The 19,298-nt window shown below is 34.0% G+C and overlaps 1 protein-coding gene across 2 annotated transcripts in view; it reads right to left on the bottom strand.

The window, feature by feature from the left end:
• Window positions 1-19,298, bottom strand: part of LOC142618630 (kinesin-like protein KIN-7C, mitochondrial) — a 51,907-nt gene that overhangs the window by 3,384 nt on the left and 29,225 nt on the right. The window contains exons 17-24 of one of the 2 annotated variants that reach the window (XM_075791577.1): window positions 18,829-19,068; window positions 16,904-17,044; window positions 16,683-16,808; window positions 7,724-7,774; window positions 7,571-7,618; window positions 7,179-7,478; window positions 6,291-7,019; window positions 2,873-2,962 (exon numbers count right to left, since the gene is read on the bottom strand). In XM_075791577.1, coding sequence (XP_075647692.1) covers window positions 2,873-2,962; window positions 6,291-7,019; window positions 7,179-7,478; window positions 7,571-7,618; window positions 7,724-7,774; window positions 16,683-16,808; window positions 16,904-17,044; window positions 18,829-19,068 — 1,725 coding nt within the window. The remainder of the gene's footprint in view (window positions 1-2,872; window positions 2,963-6,290; window positions 7,020-7,178; window positions 7,479-7,570; window positions 7,619-7,723; window positions 7,775-16,682; window positions 16,809-16,903; window positions 17,045-18,828; window positions 19,069-19,298) is intronic. The other variant, XM_075791578.1, reaches the window with a different exon arrangement.

Raw genomic sequence — 19,298 nt, 5'->3', positions numbered from 1 at the left:
AAATATTAAATAACTATACTTCTACATTCCAAGATATATATATATATATATATATATATATATATATATATATATATATATATATATATTTGATAGGTAGATAGTGGTGGAGGGGGACGTGAGGTTCAAACAACAAGCATAAGGGCACTACAAAGGATGCTATTACCACAGGGTTATCATTTGAACCCCTACGTTTCATGAAAATTACAGTTCCCAAATTTCAGTTAACAAAGAGGCCCTAAATATAGAAAAAAAATGCTATGCCTAGATTGTAGCATTCACTAAACTTTCTTGGTGCCTCTAATTTTCTATGTTGGAGGCAGTCTGCATTTTTCATAGATTTTGAAGAAACTATTCAAAGCACAAAGGTGACTAACTACATGATAGGTCCTCTAAAGAAGGAAATATAAGAAAAAAGAAAAACCCTGAATATAGATGCCTAACGTATCCAACCCCAAAAGGATGGAAACAACGAACTAGGTGAACAGCTATCCATCCAAAGAACTTCCAAATAAACACATGGTTATAATTAGGGCAATAAATGAAGTGAGATGCTTATGAACAACTCGGGCTCACTTTGGGAAAAACCTTATTTATGCTCATGTATTTAGCAAATGAACCAAGCACAAGCTTAGGTTTAAATTCAGCTATTAAACGAACCAAGCTCAAACATAATAATGTGTTCATGAACAAGCTTACGAATGTAAGACTCAATTTAAGTATATATAATACTATTCGTTTTACATATATTAAAATACACTTACATAGGCTTGAGATTAAAACATATAAGTTTGTAAACAAGTCCATAAGCAGTGCCAACTTAACACTAAATGCAATTGATGCAATCGTCTAAGGCTCCAAGTATAAAAATGGCCCTAAATTTTAATTTAATTAAGCCAAAATATTAGCCAATAAATAAAATAATATTTTTTATCAATTGAAAAACAAGAAAAAAAAAAAGAGATAAAAATGCTACTTTCACAAAATTTTTCACAATACTTTTACAAAAAATCTTAAATAGTAGGTTGTTAATGCATTACTTCTCAAAAAAAAAAAAAAAGCAATACACAATCAAAACAAAAAATTCACAACATTTTTCACAATAGTTGAGTTGGCAAATTTTTACTAGTTCTCACCTAGGTCCACTACTAACAACACGCTTTTACTTACCACTATCATTCTATCACATCAACAGTTGTGAAAAATTTTGTCAAATTCTTTGTGTCTAAAGACTTTTTATAAAAAAATTTCTACATGGTTCATGTTAATTAGTAATAATTTTGCATCTAAAACAAGATTATAAAGTTTCAATAATATTTAATTTTTTTAAGTCATATTTAAATATATAAAATGCCTCAATTTCATTTTTTGGCTTAAGCTCCCAAATGTATCAAGCCAGCCATGTTCATAAGATATCAAATTATTATTGAAAGCAATGATTGGGTTTATGGATCTTCACTACTCCACCAAGATTAAGAGGGATGTTGAAGACCAGTTGTACTGGTCCCTACTAAGCAGGCTTTATTTGAGGTTAAAGGTCTGTTTGCATTTTCCAAACAAAATAACAAAACTCAAGTTAAAAATAAAAAAATAAAAAAAAAATCAACAACAAAACTTGCTAATAAGCTGACTTTTATCTTTTTGTCTCGCATTTAGCAAATAAGCTACCAAAACTTACAGGCTACCAAACAAACACTAAATCCTTCTATAGAATTATTTTTTATGGAGGTGCCATATCATTTCCCTAGAAGAGCATATGAAGGGTCAAAGTTCCACTTAAGGTCGCCTTTTTATATGGATTGCTGCCCGGGGTAAGATTCTCACAATTGCTAACCTTCACCGCCGTAAGGTCTATGTGATCAAGTGATGTTACATGTGTAAGAAGGCTAGGGAGATGGTTGACCATCTTTTCCTCAATTGTGATTATGCCAGTGAGCTATGGTCATTGGCTTTTTACAGTGGGTTATGCCTCATCAAATCCTTGAAGTGAGGGTATGTAAGAAGAGGAGAATTGTTAGATGGGGTGTTGGTGTTGGTGTTGTTTGGTGTGCAATACCATTGTGTGGTGTTGTTTGGTGTGCAATACCCTTGTGTCTTCTGTGGATGGTATGGAGGGAGCGCAATCGTAGAGCATTTGAAGATTTAGAGCGGCATTCAACAGGATTGAAACTATTCCTTGTGTCCTTTGCATGAGTGGATGGTTGTATCTAACCATTCATCTTCTACTTTGCTTGCTTTCATTGATAGTTATTCATTTTCTGGACTCTGTTGCTCACTTAGTATATTTCTTGTGCACCAAGGGGCTCATTTTTATTTGACAAAATTTTATTAATAATATAAAAAATTATTATTTGTAATTTACTAATAATAGTCTATTTCGTATTAAAAGTTATATGTTATTTTTAACAATACAAGGTTGGTTAATCTAATTTTTTATAAGTTCATAAACCAAAACCATTCTATCTAATTAACTCAAATAATATAATTCAACTATAATCTAATTATTAATTATTAGTATAGATTTTTGAAGAGATGAAGAATTTTAGTAAATAACTTCCATAACAAGATCATCACTATATAGCTTTTACCAATTTAATGATTAGAATATGTCATTAATTTTCAAAATCTCCACACAAATTCTGGAAATTTTGAGGAAAGAAACTTTGGGTACTGTACATTGTCAGACCTCATATGTACACCATCCAAGCTAAGTGAAAAGCGACTCCAAATACTTGTCCATTAACAACATAAAATGTTAATCAATGAAATCCAGCTGAGAGAGAGAGAGAGAGAGTAATTAAAGCAAGCCACGAAGAGGTAAATTAGTATTTTCAAACAAGCTAATGAGAAAGAAAGAAAATAAAGCAATCACCTTTGCATGGCAAATCTTTGTTATAGCTTCAACATGAAGGTTCTGCAGTTCTTCAAGAGCAGTAACATCCAAACCAGCAACATCTTCACCCTGATATGATACATTGGAATTAAATTTCACAGGTGCTATTACTCAATTGCACTGACCAAGTTGAAGATTTTAGATGAAATGCAACAAAGCTAGATCCTTTATCAACTTTGCAATTTACAAATTCTATGATGCCTTTAATTTCTAAGTGCAACCATAGAGAAGACTATTGAACAGACCATGAAATAATTGGATGGATATATAGCCTAAATCATGTAGCAAACATGCATGTTTGTCATCAAATGTTTGTATTGTTGCGCAGATTTATGCCATTGAAGTTATGAACAATAGCCCTCTAGTGATGCAGCAGGGAAAAGATAATCTTCATCAATAACATTTAACCACTGAATTTGAAATGCAAACTATGTGATTCATAACCAGAGACATTTAGGTAACAGACTATAACACCCCAAACCCATACCAAGGATTTAGATGCATGACCTGTCTTATAAATATTCAACATTTGTTATAATGGAACAGAGCGTAATTAAATATCCAAAAATAAGAATCAAACCATCAGATCTTTCTTATAAAATCCATCAAACTAAAACTTAACAATAAAGTCTCCAAATACAATCCCAAATATTTTCAAGAATGCTAAGCTCACTATCCCAATAAAACATAATAACAGTCCATCAACTAATATAGCTCCAAAAGATGTCTTCAATCTATGGCTCCAATGATCTACCACCAAAAAAGATTCATCTGCTCTAATTTGAAAGGGTGGAGAAAAGGGGGTGAGCTAGAAGCTCAATAAGAGACTACGTAACATGAAGACGTCTTTGAAAACAAAACAATAGTATCATTGACAAAATATAATCTTTACAAAACATTTACAAATAGCTTTAACAGTAATATAATATATTCTATAAAACTGTCAAAACGAAATCATTTAACTATAACACTGTAATCAGTAAATAAAATAGTAACCACTTTAGTTAGCCAAAATACACTAAATAGGTAGAAACAATATAATATAGTAATAAACAATTTTTCCACTTATAAAGGTCAATAACAATAAAACAATAGTTTGATATAGAAAACATTAAACATTAGCTAGACAAAGACATAAACGGCTAAATACTCGGTGGGTGATTCCTGTGGGATACAATAACACTAACCTCAAAGAGGCAACACTGGCTCCAAAGAGCAAACAATAACACTAGCTCTGAAGAGCAAACGATAACACTGCACCACACCACAATAACACTACTTCGGCCAAAGACCAACACTAACCCTGTGTTGGCAAAGGTTGCAGACTGTCTAGCTGACCGTTTGAAAACATTCTTTACTTTATTACAATATTGTCAATATCAATCATATATCATATAATGAATACTTTCTCAAAAAAAATATAGTTGAGTCATTCTTAACATATGCAGTTTCAAAATAACCCAGAAGAAATAATAAAATTAAGGTCTTTTGTAAATAAAGCATTTACAATGGTATAAGTTTTTGGAAACTTCACTTTTGTAAACATGTATAAATATAAATATACACGTCTTGAGAGACGTCATGATCTGAAGTCTACTTACCTCTAGTTGCTAAACCAAGCTTCGCTTCAATTGTCCAGAACAATGTCAACTAGAACCTAATTAAGGATCAAATAACTCAAGAAAGGCATGTTTCAAATAACCAAAAAGTCCTCTTATAAAACTTTTCCTTAGCCACTGTGAAGATTTCACAATCTAACATAGCTTTCTAATATGCATCATCTAACATAGCTTTCTAATATGCATCATGTCTATACCATATCGTATATAATTGTAATGTAATCCCTAATAGTACAATCTGCTATACCTATATATACCATTGAACACCACCTATGGATGTCTATATAGGCTTAACTTATAAAGAATGGTGATACTACTCCATATATATATATATATATATATATATATATTAGGATCTCTTTCAAAATCAATAAACTAATGTACGTTTATATAGATACTTCCATGATAGCCTATTTTCCCTTGACTATATCAATATAATTTCTAAGATTTCCATGCAACTATGAGATGATGAATCCTAAGTCAAAGATGCATTTAATGATTCCAATAAAGCATGTATGGTTAGATATTTACCTCAGTACAATATGAACTTGCTGGCTGCTCTAGAAGTACCACGTTATTCTATTCTTTTCAATGTAGAGAAACCCTAATTCTCTGCTCTTAAACCTTTACATGCTAAGCATTGACTTTTTTTTTTCTTTTTTTTTGGAATCTTGCAGTCTCTCTCTACCTGGCTGACTTAAAAAGACCCAGTATATATATATATATATATACCTCTAAAATAACAATACAATTCAGTCTAGAAAGACCAATCCCGCTCCAATTAGTACTCTCAGCTTTACACGTTAAGTGTGTTTCCTACTTGGGCTAGAGTTTAAGACCCACTAAAACTCAAATAAGCTTCCAAGATTTTAATTTCCAATTAAACTCAAATTAAGGTTGTTTAGATAGGCTAGAACTCTAAAGGATTCCAATAACACTTAAACTCCTAATCCAAATAGGTTTTAATCTCTTATCATTTTCCTTAACTGATAAGGAGACTACTCCTAATCCATATAGGTTTTAATCTCTTATTCTTTTCCTTAACTGATAAGAAGACTAAAAGTATAATATGAATAATCCACAAAATAACTCTCCACGTTACATCTTCTTTTATATATTTTCTTTGTAGTGATCATAATATAAAATAATATCACCTTCAAAATAAATTAAATAATTCATCAATTTCACTCTAGAAGCAATTAAATTAAATTTAAGTGAGTCGAGTGTAACACAGACACCACACTAAAAATAGGTTTCCATTTGTTAAATATAGAAGATGCAATGGATATCCTCTCAAAACTGGACAAAATCATTATTGGTGCAATATGTTTCAAATCCAGGCACATTTTCTTTTTCTTTTTTTTAAAAGGCATTAAACACAGTTCATAAGAGAAGGGGAGTAGGGGAAGCAATTTGAATTAAATATATAAAACATAAAAATAAAAAAAGACAGGAATTCAATCTCTAAATCCAGTATAGAACAAAGTTAATATTCTATGATTTAAACATTGTACATAGCAGGAGACAGCAAGGGTCCAATTCCCTTCTGGAATGATTAAGGAATAATGTCAAACCTTGGGTATATGCTTGGAGACAAAAGAAGAAATAGAGTTATGCAGTTCTATTTATTCTAGTCTAGCCAGAAGAGTCAACCAACCAGCAAACAATCACATATAATTGAGAAATTACTAATTAATACAAAATTTATAATTTCAACCTACATTAAGGCTGCACATAGCGTGTAACATGTTCAAAATTTTGGTCTGTAACATGCATACCTTCAACCTGGAAACAAGGCTCTCCAGTTCTTTGCATCTTCTGCTTTCTTTCAGATAGCTAGCTCTTGATTCTTCGAATGTACTCATCTTATCCATGTTTTCATATACTTCATCTTCTTCAAACATTTTATTTGAGAGACCATTAGGTCGAAGATATCCATTCCTGGTTTGTGATATATTTAATGCATGCCACCCTTCAGATGAAATGTCATCAGCATTAGTGCCAGACATCCTTAACTTTGCAACAAGCACCCACATATTGGCAAGTTCATTTTCCAAATCTTCTTCACGCTGTTTAGCTTCATCAAGTCTTGTTCGGAGCTCAACTTCTATTTGATCTCTATCAGATAGTGTGGTTTCCAGCACAGCTTCTCTCTGATATCTTGCATTAAGTTCCTTCTGCAACTCCTCAACCAAAACTCCATCGTCTGGCTTTCTAGGGCGCCCATCAGGTCGAGCGTGCTTTAAATCAAAAGAAACAGACCTCTGACAACAGAGAGATCTGCAATGAGCCTCTCTTGTGGCAGCCAGGTCACCAGTCAGCCTTGCATTATCGTAAGACAGCTTAGTTACTTCTTCAGCCAAGTTTCGGAGTTCAATTGCAGCAGCCCCAGCCAACTCTTTTGCATATGAAGCTTCTTCTGCCAGCTTTTGAGTCTGAATTTCAAGCCCATCCTTTTCTTCAATCAATCTCACTTTCTCTTGCTTCAAATTCTCTATCTCAGCAGCCTAAGTAAGATAAAATAATTAAAGTACACCAATAGAACAATTTAACAAGAAATCTTTTATTATTTAAATCTTAATATTCAAAAAGACAAGATGTTAGAACAAAGATGGCATTGAATTCCTATTTTAGAATATGCCAAACATGAAAAAGAAAAGGGTAACCTGCATATGGACTTGGTTTTTCAAATCATTGTTGCTCTCTTTCGAGTCCTCCAGATTAAAAATCCTATTCAAGCTCATGACACTTGTCGGAGTATTTTCATCAGCATAATTTTCTTCATATGAACTGATCCCTTTCCCCTCTTCAACATTCTTTTCTAAGAACCCTTCAGGACAAGTTCTGACTGGCGTAGCCCCAGCCTCAGAAATTTGTTGTGAATTACCGGAGCTTCTATCTGATAACGAGTTGAGCTGTCGCCTTAGAAGAAGAATTGTTTCTTGCATCTCATCATTCTCCGATACCTAGCAATAAGAAAATATATATATATATACACACACACACACATTAAAATTGTAAGTACAGAAAATGAAATCTCACAGCTTTCAAATTTTACCTTCATCTGTAGCTGTTCCTGAAGTATCCTATTGTCTGCTGATTTAATCTTGGATACTCATCCCAAAACAAGGTGATCAACTTAGTAAAATATCTTTAGAAATTGAGATTGAAATACCATCCTTACAGCTACAAAGCAAATAGGATAACAAACCTCAAGTTCAAAAGTATTTTCATTTAGCTGAGAAGCAAGCTTGGAAAGAGCCTACATGGGAGTGTGATAGAATAATTAGAAAATATTAATAAAGTAAAAAGAATTAGCGATCATAGCAAATAAATTAAATTTTAACAATGATGATGACTCCCTCCATCACGCAAACTTTGCTTTCCTCCTGAATTAGAGATCACATTATTATTTTTAAAAAAAATAATAATAAGTTTACTATTCAAATAGTAAATAACATCCGATTAACATAAAATTTGACAGTCATGTCAAGGACAATGAAAATGTATATAATCCAATGCTGCAATTTTGAATATATTAGATAAATTAAAAATTACACCACCTGATCATATTTTATATAGATATAAAGAGAGAGAGAGAGAAAGAGAACCATATAAATTCCTTAGACATAAATAATTAGTGTATCACTTATGAGTGATGCTAAGGATACTACAAATTTTACTATATAAGGGTTACAACTAATGTCTCACCAATCACAGAAAAGTAATTTAAAGCTTTGATGAGGTTGAAGGCCAAATGAAGAGAATTCTATTTCCTGCCATATGTGTAAGAGGGCTGGGGAGACTATTAATCACTTAATTTTACACTGCCCAGTAGCAAGAGAGTTGTGGTGCATGGTGTTCACACTTTTTGGGGTACATTGGGTTATGCCCAGTGCCGTAATGGAGTTTTTATCTAGCTGGCCGAGTAAGTGCAGTAAACATAGAAATGGGGTTATTTGAAACACAATCCCTCATTGCCTAATGTAGGGTATTTGGCGGGAGAGGAATGCTCGGATTTTTGAAGGAACCAAAATTTCAACTTAAGATCTAAAACTAGCTTTTTTCCATACTTTGTTTGGGTGGACAACAACTTTGAGAGTTTTCACTTCTACTTTCATATCTACTTTGCTTGATAGTTGTACTTTTTGAGTGTTTTCATTTTTTGTACTTTTTGATATGCTTTGTGCTACTTTGCATTTAGTAGTTTTTTTAATATACATCTTTCTTACTTATCAAAAAAAAAAAAGTTGTACTTTCATGCATCTTAGTTTCATTTGTTTTCATGTTTACCTCAGCACACTTCCTATGTGCTTTGGCTCTTTGTAGTTGATTATTTTCATTCAATGAAGTTTTATTATTTATCAAAAAGAATGTACCACACTGCAGCACCTTAGTGAATTCACAATTAAGTTTAAATTAAAAATATGAACATATTATTTTAGAGAATTCATAAATATTTAATTATTTTGACTAATTTAAATGCATAATTATTTTTTTATATTCCTAATTGCATGTGTCATTAAATTTGCTTTTACCTCTTAATGGTTTTTGTTATAGTTGCTTCCAAAGCAACTGAACTAAGGAAGAATGTCATAAACTAAATCTAATATTATTATTTGGATAATAAGTACTCCAAATAAAAATAGTTTCTCATATAAAATCTATAAAAACAACCAAATAAATTATTTTAATATAAATAATTAGTGCACACCTATATATTCCCATGTACTTCATTGATCTTTTTTTAAATAAGTTTAATTACATATAAAAATTTGGATAAAATATCATTTTCATTCCTAAACCTTCACAGAAATCTTTTTTCGTCCCTAAACTTTCAAAAGTTTGTTTATCCATCTATAACCGTTAGTTTATGTCCTACGTGGATTGACATGGTATCTGACTTGGACTAGATTATTTTATTTTAAAATTTTGTACACGTGACACAAAGTTATTGGGACACATGGAAACAATCAATATGAAGAAAACCACAAAAACCCATGCCCAAACCCCACAGCAACAGCCTTAACCAGTGAGCCAAATCGGCAATCCCAACCGTGGAATCCATTCCAAATCAGTGACCCCAAACCATCAGGTGGTTTAACTCTCCATGGTGCCAAGCATGTTAAATGGAATTGGAAGATGGTATTCATGTTGCTTGGGGCTGTCAATCTATCAAAGAAGACTGGGAAAAACTGAAATCAGTTCAAATCTAAGTAATTGCAGCCTTGCAGGTTCTCCAATTCTTTTGCCTTACTACAGAAGTTTGCAAATAGGACAAAGAAGACTTTATGATGCTTTGATGGTGCCTTTGGACTAGCAGAAACAAGATTCAACAAAATCAACCCCATACCAACCTACAATGATGGCATCTCAGTTACTGACCAACTCAGTTTTCCAAAAAAAATCACGCCAGTCCAAATACAAATTTCCTAAAGCTTCACGCAAACCTTTAACAATGACATAAAGATTCAGACCAGCTACCCAAAAATTAATGTCGCCAGTCTGGGGTTGAGATTTCACATTCAGGGTCACTGCCTTGGAATAGCTGACTGGGTCACTGCCTTAGAGTCTCCAATTGGGGTCGCCGGTTGAGGCTGCCACTATGGGGGTTTGAATGTTGGGTTTCGTGGTTCTGGAATAAGGTTAGGTTCTACTAAGTGGAGATAATTGCATCAGATTTCATTTTCCATGTGTGCCAATAACTTTGTGCCACATGTCCAAAACTTTTGAAATAAAATAATTTTGTCCAAGTCAAATGCCACATCAACATTCTGTTAAGCCATATAGAACATAAACTAACGGATATAGACGGAAGGACGTAAAGTAGAATGTTTTACAAAGTTTAGGGACGAAAAAAAAACTTTTGTGAAAGTTTAGGGACGAAAATGATATATTACCCAAAAATTAAAAAAAAAATTAGTGTACACCTATTGATAATTAACATATGCATTTACGTCATTGGCATACTCAATGAAATAATAATTTGGCATAAAATCAAATTTTGCTTTGGTGGAAGCATGGAGTGTATAAGAAGAAAATGTAATCCAATGTTGAGTCAAAATTTGCACCAAGTAAAAAAATATTGAGTTGTGTAACATTACTTAAAAGTTTCACTAAGTGTAACTTGAACTATCGATATATATATATATATATATATATATATATATATATATATATATATATATATATCTCGATAGATATCACTGTCATCATTGTTCTCATATACAGTTTACAGCATTGTACACAACATTAAACCAAACAATGACTATATACTGAAAGTAATTCCCTCAATCTTGAAAGAAATAATATACCCCAAACCAATGTCCCCTACACATTCTGGAACTATTGATTTCACTTACTAGTAGGTTTAGCACCCTTTACAGCAAACAAACTAAAGGAAAAAATAAAACACATTTCAGTCCCTATAATTATAAATAACATTTCAAAGCCTGGATAGACTTTCTAATTTACCAGCTTTTGAGATTTTTTTTTTTCTTTTGTTTAAACCGTTTTGATAGTTTAATTTGATAATAATAGCTCCAAGTACATTGAAAAGTATTTGGAGTGTAAAAATTTCTGTTAAAGTAGTTTTTTTTGCTTGTGCGGCTACTTTGGGGAAAATCCTTACAATAGATGCTTACAAGGAAGAAACATTTTTATTGTGGATTGGTGTTGTATGTGCAAGAAGAAGGGGGAGTCAGTTGACCATGTACTATTACATTGTTATATTGGTAGTGATCTATGGTCTTTAGTATTATGCCTGTTTTGGGTGCTTTGGGTTATCCTGAAAAGGTAGTTGATCTGTTGGCCTGTTGGAAAGGGCAGTTTGCTAGACACTGTAGTGGTGATATTTGTAATGCAATCCCTCTGTGCATCATGTGGATTATTTGGAAAGAACCGAATAATCAGACATTCAAAGGTCTTGAATGATCTACAATGAATGTGAAGATGGTTTTTAATGCACTCTATATGATTGGATGGCTGCCTTAAGTGGTCACTCTTTCTCAAATTTTCTGGATTTTATTGATTGCTGAATATTTAACTGAATTGTGACCTACCTCTAGACACAACCTGTGTACTTGGAGGCGCCTCTTTTTCTTATTTTAGTCATTAAATTTGCTTATAAAAAGAAAAACATTAGTGCTTTTCTTCTTTTTTAGGTTAAAATTAGTGCTTTTCACTTCTGTAGTACCATAGAAAACTTTATTATGAGATTAATTTATCTACCTCATATTGAAACTCCTCTTTGATGTAGGAGGCAATGAGAAGACCGATTCATTATATTTTATTTGATTTTATGTATCAAGGGCAGTTTTGTAATTTCAAAATATTCTGGAATGGGCTGTGCTAACAGTCCATTAGATCTTCTTTTGGGCTTTATTTTAAGTTTGGTTATATAGTTGGGCTTAGCAATAAAAGCCTGAGTCCAAGTTCAAGTCTTATTAGGGTTTTAAGAAATTCTAGTTCAACTAGGATCAGGTATAAGTCTTTTATTTAAAGAGTTGTAGTACTTTCTATTAAGTTGATTATTAATGAAATTTAAGAGCTATGAAGCTTTCTTTTATGGTTTGTGTGATGCAACCTTCTCCGAGGCATGATGCCAAAGAACTTTAGGTGTGATGCTTAGGAAATCTATGCTTGATTCCTAGAATTTATCTATTTTCTTTAATTTACTATTCACAGTTTCTATTCATAGCACTGTTCATAGCAACCCAAATCTTGATTTTCACCTTTGTTTTCATTACAAAAACCTATTAATCCTTGTCCCCTTTGAAAACCCTATAATCCCTATTCCCCACCAAAACCTAACCCTAATTCTTCAAAACCCAAGCTAGACCAAATCTGCCCCTGGTGTTCTAAATCAGATTTTGTTGTTCCCCCTTGTCCTACTTCAGTTTGGTATCAGAGCAGGGATTTTGCATCATGTCTACATGATCAGGGAGATTGTTTAGGAGGAAATCGAGTGCTTGTGAGCAAGATGAAGGTCATATGGAGGATGCATTTGATTATGGATATTTTGCTATGGATGACTTGGAGAAGGATGAAGTGGATACTTCTCTTTTATTTGTAGTGAGACGTATTTTAGCAGCCCCTAAAGTAGAGAAAGAGGGTTGGAGGCAAACTTCAATATTTCAGATGTTGGTTCGTTGTGGAACCCAAGCAAAGAAGCTTATTATTGATGGGGGAAGTTGCATGAATGTTGTGTCATCTTCCACAGTTGAACGCCTTAAGCTTCCGGTTGAACCTCATCCACAACCATACAAAGTGGCTTGGATAGACAACACTTCTATTTCGGTAACTCATAGGTGCCTTATTTCTTTTTCTTGTGGTATTTATAGTGATTCTATCACGTGTGATATAATTCCTAGGAAAGTTACACCTATCCTTCTTGGTCGACCTTGGCTCTTTGATCAACATGTCCAACATAATGGGAAAGAAAACACCTATGCTCTAATGGTTGGTGAGAAGGAGGTTGTTTTGAAACCTATGACCTTAGCTGAGATGGATAAATTTAGAGTATCAAAACCAGAAGTTATTGAAGGAAAATATCTAGAAGCCAAGAATTCTGGTGTAGCAACAGAAGCTCCCAAAACAGCAGCTGATCAGCCTATAGAAGTGCCTCAAATTCTAGCAGATTTTTCCAAAGACTGCACTGATTTTTCTTTGAAAGATTTATCAAAGCCCTTATGTCCTATGCCTGAGTACTCTAGTGACTTTGTCAAAGGTACAAGTTGTCTAGTGAGCAACATCGGGGATGCTAAGTTGAAGATAGATGCAAGTGATCAAGGGAAGCTTGAAGTAATGCAACAAGATTCGAAAGAGATGGAAACTGTTGATGTAGTTGAAAAGCAAAAGTGAAGACTATAACACTCGGAGTATCTTATTCCCAAGTTCATGTTGCTTGCCAAAGTAGGGTTCTATTGCCTACACCAACATCAAGATATTGATTTCGTCATTCCTGAAAATTGTAATGGGTCAATTAAATTGGTGGGGGTATCATTATCATCATTCCTGAAAAGGTAGTTGATCTGTTGGCCTGTTGGAAAGGGCAGTTTGCTAGACACTGTAGTGGTGATATTTGTAATGCAATCCCTCTGTGCATCATGTGGATTATTTGGAAAGAACCGAATAATCAGACATTCAAAGGTCTTGAATGATCTACAATGAATGTGAAGATGGTTTTTAATGCACTCTATATGATTGGATGGCTGCCTTAAGTGGTCACTCTTTCTCAAATTTTCTGGATTTTATTGATTGCTGAATATTTAACTGAATTGTGACCTACCTCTAGACACAACCTGTGTACTTGGAGGCGCCTCTTTTTCTTATTTTAGTCATTAAATTTGCTTATAAAAAGAAAAACATTAGTGCTTTTCTTCTTTTTTAGGTTAAAATTAGTGCTTTTCACTTCTGTAGTACCATAGAAAACTTTATTATGAGATTAATTTATCTACCTCATATTGAAACTCCTCTTTGATGTAGGAGGCAATGAGAAGACCGATTCATTATATTTTATTTGATTTTATGTATCAAGGGCAGTTTTGTAATTTCAAAATATTCTGGAATGGGCTGTGCTAACAGTCCATTAGATCTTCTTTTGGGCTTTATTTTAAGTTTGGTTATATAGTTGGGCTTAGCAATAAAAGCCTGAGTCCAAGTTCAAGTCTTATTAGGGTTTTAAGAAATCCTAGTTCAACTAGGATCAGGTATAAGTCTTTTATTTAAAGAGTTGTAGTACTTTCTATTAAGTTGATTATTAATGAAATTTAAGAGCTATGAAGCTTTCTTTTATGGTTTGTGTGATGCAACCTTCTCCGAGGCATGATGCCAAAGAACTTTAGGTGTGATGCTTAGGAAATCTATGCTTGATTCCTAGAATTTATCTATTTTCTTTAATTTACTATTCACAGTTTCTATTCATAGCACTGTTCATAGCAACCCAAATCTTGATTTTCACCTTTGTTTTCATTACAAAAACCTATTAATCCTTGTCCCCTTTGAAAACCCTATAATCCCTATTCCCCACCAAAACCTAACCCTAATTCTTCAAAACCCAAGCTAGACCAAATCTGCCCCTGGTGTTCTAAATCAGATTTTGTTGTTCCCCCTTGTCCTACTTCAGTTTGGTATCAGAGCAGGGATTTTGCATCATGTCTACATGATCAGGGAGATTGTTTAGGAGGAAATCGAGTGCTTGTGAGCAAGATGAAGGTCATATGGAGGATGCATTTGATTATGGATATTTTGCTATGGATGACTTGGAGAAGGATGAAGTGGATACTTCTCTTTTATCTGTAGTGAGACGTATTTTAGCAGCCCCTAAAGTAGAGAAAGAGGATTGGAGGCGAACTTCAATATTTCAGATGTTGGTTCGTTGTGGAAACTAAGTAGAGAAGCTTATTATTGATGGGAGAAGTTGCATGAATGTTGTGTCATCTTCCACGGTTGAACGCCTAAAGCTTCCGGTTGAACCTCGTCCTCAACCATACAAAGTGGTTTGGATAGACAACACTTCTATTTAGGTAACGCATAGATGCCTTATTTCATTTTCTTGTGGTATTTATAGTGACTCTATCATGTGTGATATAATTCCTATGAAAGCTACGCATATCCTTCTTGGTCGACCTTGGCTCTGTGATCAAAATGTCCATCATAATGGGAAAGAAAACACCTATGCTCTAATGGTTGGTGAGAAGGAGGTTGTTTTGAAACCTATGACCTTAGCTGAGATGGATAAATTTAGAGTATCAAAACCAGAAGTTATTGAAGGAAAATATCTAGAAGCCAAGAATTCTGGTGTAGCAACAGAAGCTCCCAAAACAGCAGCTGATCAGCCTATAGAAGTGCCTCAAATTCTAGCAGATTTTTCCAAAGACTGCACTGATTTTTCTTTGAAAGATTTATCAAAGCCCTTATGTCCTATGCCTGAGTACTCTAGTGACTTTGTCAAAGGTACAAGTTGTCTAGTGAGCAACATCGGGGATGCTAAGTTGAAGATAGATGCAAGTGATCAAGGGAAGCTTGAAGTAATGCAACAAGATTCGAAAGAGATGGAAACTGTTGATGTAGTTGAAAAGCAAAAGTGAAGACTATAACACTCGGAGTATCTTATTCCCAAGTTCATGTTGCTTGCCAAAGTAGGGTTCTATTGCCTACACCAACATCAAGATATTGATTTCGTCATTCCTGAAAATTGTAATGGGTCAATTAAATTGGTGGGGGTATCATTATCATCATTCCTACCACAAACAAAGAAACAAAAGGAAATTCAAATTCAAAGTGTTTATTCAATGTCAAGGATACACTTCAAGAAACCAAAATTCTTTTTACTTCAACACTTCAAAACTCAAGGTCGAGTTTTCTCCAACCAAGGGAGAATGATGCAGGAGGCAATGGGAAGACTGATTCATTATATTTTATTTGATTTTATGTATCAAGGGCAGTTTTGTAATTTCATAATATTCTGAAATGGGCTGTGCTAACAGTCCATTAGATCTTCTTTTGGGGCTTTATTTTAAGTTTGGTTATATAGTTGGGCGTAGTAGTAAAAGCCTCAATCCAAGTCCAAGAGTCCAAGTCTTATTAGGGTTATAAGAAATCCTAGTTCAACTAGGATTAGGTATAAGTCTTCTATTTAAAGAGTTGTAGTATTTTCTATTGAGTTGATTATTAATGAATGTTTTCAGAATTAAAGAGCTATGAAGCTCTCTTTTATAATTTGTGTGATGCAACCTTCTCCACGGTGTGATGCCAAGGAACCCTAGGTGTGATGCTTAGGATGTCTAGGTGTGATTCCTAGAATTTATTCATTTTCTTTAATTTTACTATTCACGGTTACCATTCACAGCACTGTTCATAGCAACCCAAATCTTGATTTTCACCTTTGTTTTCATTCCAAAACCCTATTAATTCTTGTCCCCTTTGAAAACCCTATAATCCCTATTATTTTCTAGCCTATTCCCCACCAAAACCTAACCCTAATTCTTCAAAACCCAAGCTAGACCAGATCTGCCCCTGGTGTTCTAAATCAGATTTTGTTGTTCCCCCTTGTCCTACATCACTCCTGTTTTCTCTCTCTCTCTCTCTCTCACGCACACACATATACGGCTAAAACAGTTCCTTCCATTACTGTAAATTTCTACCTGTGCCACTAGGTGCGTACTTACCTGAGACACTTCAATCCTGTTTGATGTATGTGTAGTTGTCTCAACAGATCCAATCATACGTTGCTCCAAAACACGTATTTGACGCTTTTTTTCTCTAATTTCATCCTTTAACTTCTGCATTTGTTCCTAAATTATCCAATATAACCATTAAAAGTCACCCAAGATAACCAATTGAATTTGTTCTTAATGAGAGGAAAAAAAAACATCAAGAGGTAGCTCACCATCAGTTGTGAATCTCCAGGGTTGCTAGTTGCTTGCTCCGAGAGTCTTTTCAGAGAACTGGTACACAATGCCACCTCTCCAGCCAACATTTTAACTTGCTCACAAAGAAGATCCATTTGATCTGTAATAGTGGTCCCAGTCTGAAAAAGTCATCCAAAAATTCCCAATTAAAATTATAAACATCACCAATTTGCAATGAATCCCCAATTAAAATTAAAAACATTGCCAACTTGCTATGAATCCCTATGCACTAATTTTTTTTAAGAATACACATCATCAAGCTCATAGTCAAAGTTTTTCATATCAACAATTCACTGGATATATCTGATGGTTAACAGGGAACCATATTTTATTCATGAAGTTCAAAGGACCAATGGACACTTGCTGTGTTCCATGATATAACAATATAAGCTTGCATTAAATTACTGAGCAAGTCAATGTTCTATGACAGCACTACATCAGTTTACTTATTCTCTGAAAAATTCTGAACGACTTTGGACCACATGTTCAATTTTTTAAGAGATCATGGGATTAAAAGCATCAGATATGATAAGAGTTCATCTTAGAGTTGGTTAACAGCACTACATAAGTTCAAGGGCTATTCCCATATGACAGCTATAAAGCTAGTCTTTAGCAAATTAAATTATGTTTTCTTAATTATTTTCAGTGTTAAAACTTCTAAACTTGACACTAGCGTGTTGCACACATGCATGGAGTGATGTTTTTAGAAATAAAGTAACACAAGATTCATTTTTGAACCCTATCTCCTTATGTTTGGAAAACCCATCTGCTTTTTATTTTTTTTTATTTTTCCTTTTGTTTGAAGGGGGGGGGGGGGGGGGAAATACATGTGATCGACCCTAACAAGTCTACTAAGGATCTATAGCTGACACCAAAATTTTTGGGACTAAAGCTTGGTTGTTGTATACCCTGTATGCATACCATGAATTGGTATTCAGAACAACCCAAGGATTATTTTCCTCTCATAAATTCATTACAACAGAGCTGACCCCAATTCGCTACAGTTAAGTTTATTTGAAATGTTGAATAGAATTCACTTTAGTAGAAACGCATCTACAATATTTGCCATAAATGTTTAAGGTACTTAAAGCCGAACATTACTGTGCAATGGTATCAATTAAAGAGTTCCACAGACCTATGAGTTCATATCACAAGGAATTTCTAGTTGGGAACAAGAAATTAACTGGATAATTTCCGCTTAGCCAGAGGGGGAAAAAAAGAGGGGGATAGTTTTAGTCCATATGACCTCACAAAAATAGATCATGTCTTCAGAGCTCCCCAAATGCTATTCCAGGAAAAAATAAATTTCCTATGAACTGACAATAAAAACAGGATATGACTATGCAATGTTCTAATTGAAACATTTTTAAAGATGTACATGAAGGGAAATCAAAGCATAAACATAAGTTTATGTGAATAAAATAATTTTCATTTAACTAACGCATTCAAACGATTATAATACTATTACAAAATTAGACAAATAATGCTAGGGACACACCCCTTCCCACACTCAAATCCACACCCTACTTAATTGTCAACTTGTGGTTGGTGCATAAGTTGACATAACATGCTCAAGTACCTATGGTGGACCTATATGGAAGTGCTAAAATCCAATCACAATTTGATACATAAGCAGGGTGCATCCGTAGGCAGACTGAAATTAGATCAGTGCACAAAAGAGAACATGCAAGCAATATTGAATTGCTCTTTTAATATATATGGGCAAGGCTATGTTATACTTTAATAAGTAGGAATAAAACTTGTACCAAGAAAATGTGATGCAACAGCCCACAAATTATTATAAGATTCCTTTGGAAACACACACACACACACACACACAAACACACACAAGCGTAGGAAGCAAAATTAAGCATAAAAAAGTAGTGGTCAGGATTCCTCTTACCGGCGGCAGGCGGCGTCCTCCAACAGTCACACTAAACAAGTCACCTGCTTGGGTTCTCTCTGGAAATGAGTCAACAACAGCAGATTCATCTCCCCTTCTACTGACTGATTTTCTCCGTCCATCCTTCATTTCATTAAACATGACTCTACTTTGAGATGACTTTGAACAAGATGCAGGTGACCCACTAGCAGAGCTTTCACTATCAGCACTTGGTGACAATCCTACCAGATTCTCAGGCTTCTGCATAGGAAAATTTTAAGGCTTGGTTTAGCAAGTTCCATCATTAAAGTATAACTCCACTGCCTTTAAGAATAATCTATTACTTGCTAAGCATAGACACAAACATGGACACGACACAATACGAGATATAGTAATTTAAATAAAATAAAAAATCAACATTGTGGGACCATGGCGATTGATAAATACTTTTAGGAAAAATTCATGCTTAGTTGGGGGGTGGGGAGAAAATA

The sequence above is a fragment of the Castanea sativa genome, chromosome 12, assembly GCF_040712315.1.
Source record: "Castanea sativa cultivar Marrone di Chiusa Pesio chromosome 12, ASM4071231v1".
Taxonomy (NCBI): Eukaryota; Viridiplantae; Streptophyta; class Magnoliopsida; order Fagales; family Fagaceae; genus Castanea; species Castanea sativa.
The sequence above is the reverse complement of the archived record's forward strand: the minus strand, read 5'-3'. Positions and strand labels throughout refer to the sequence as shown.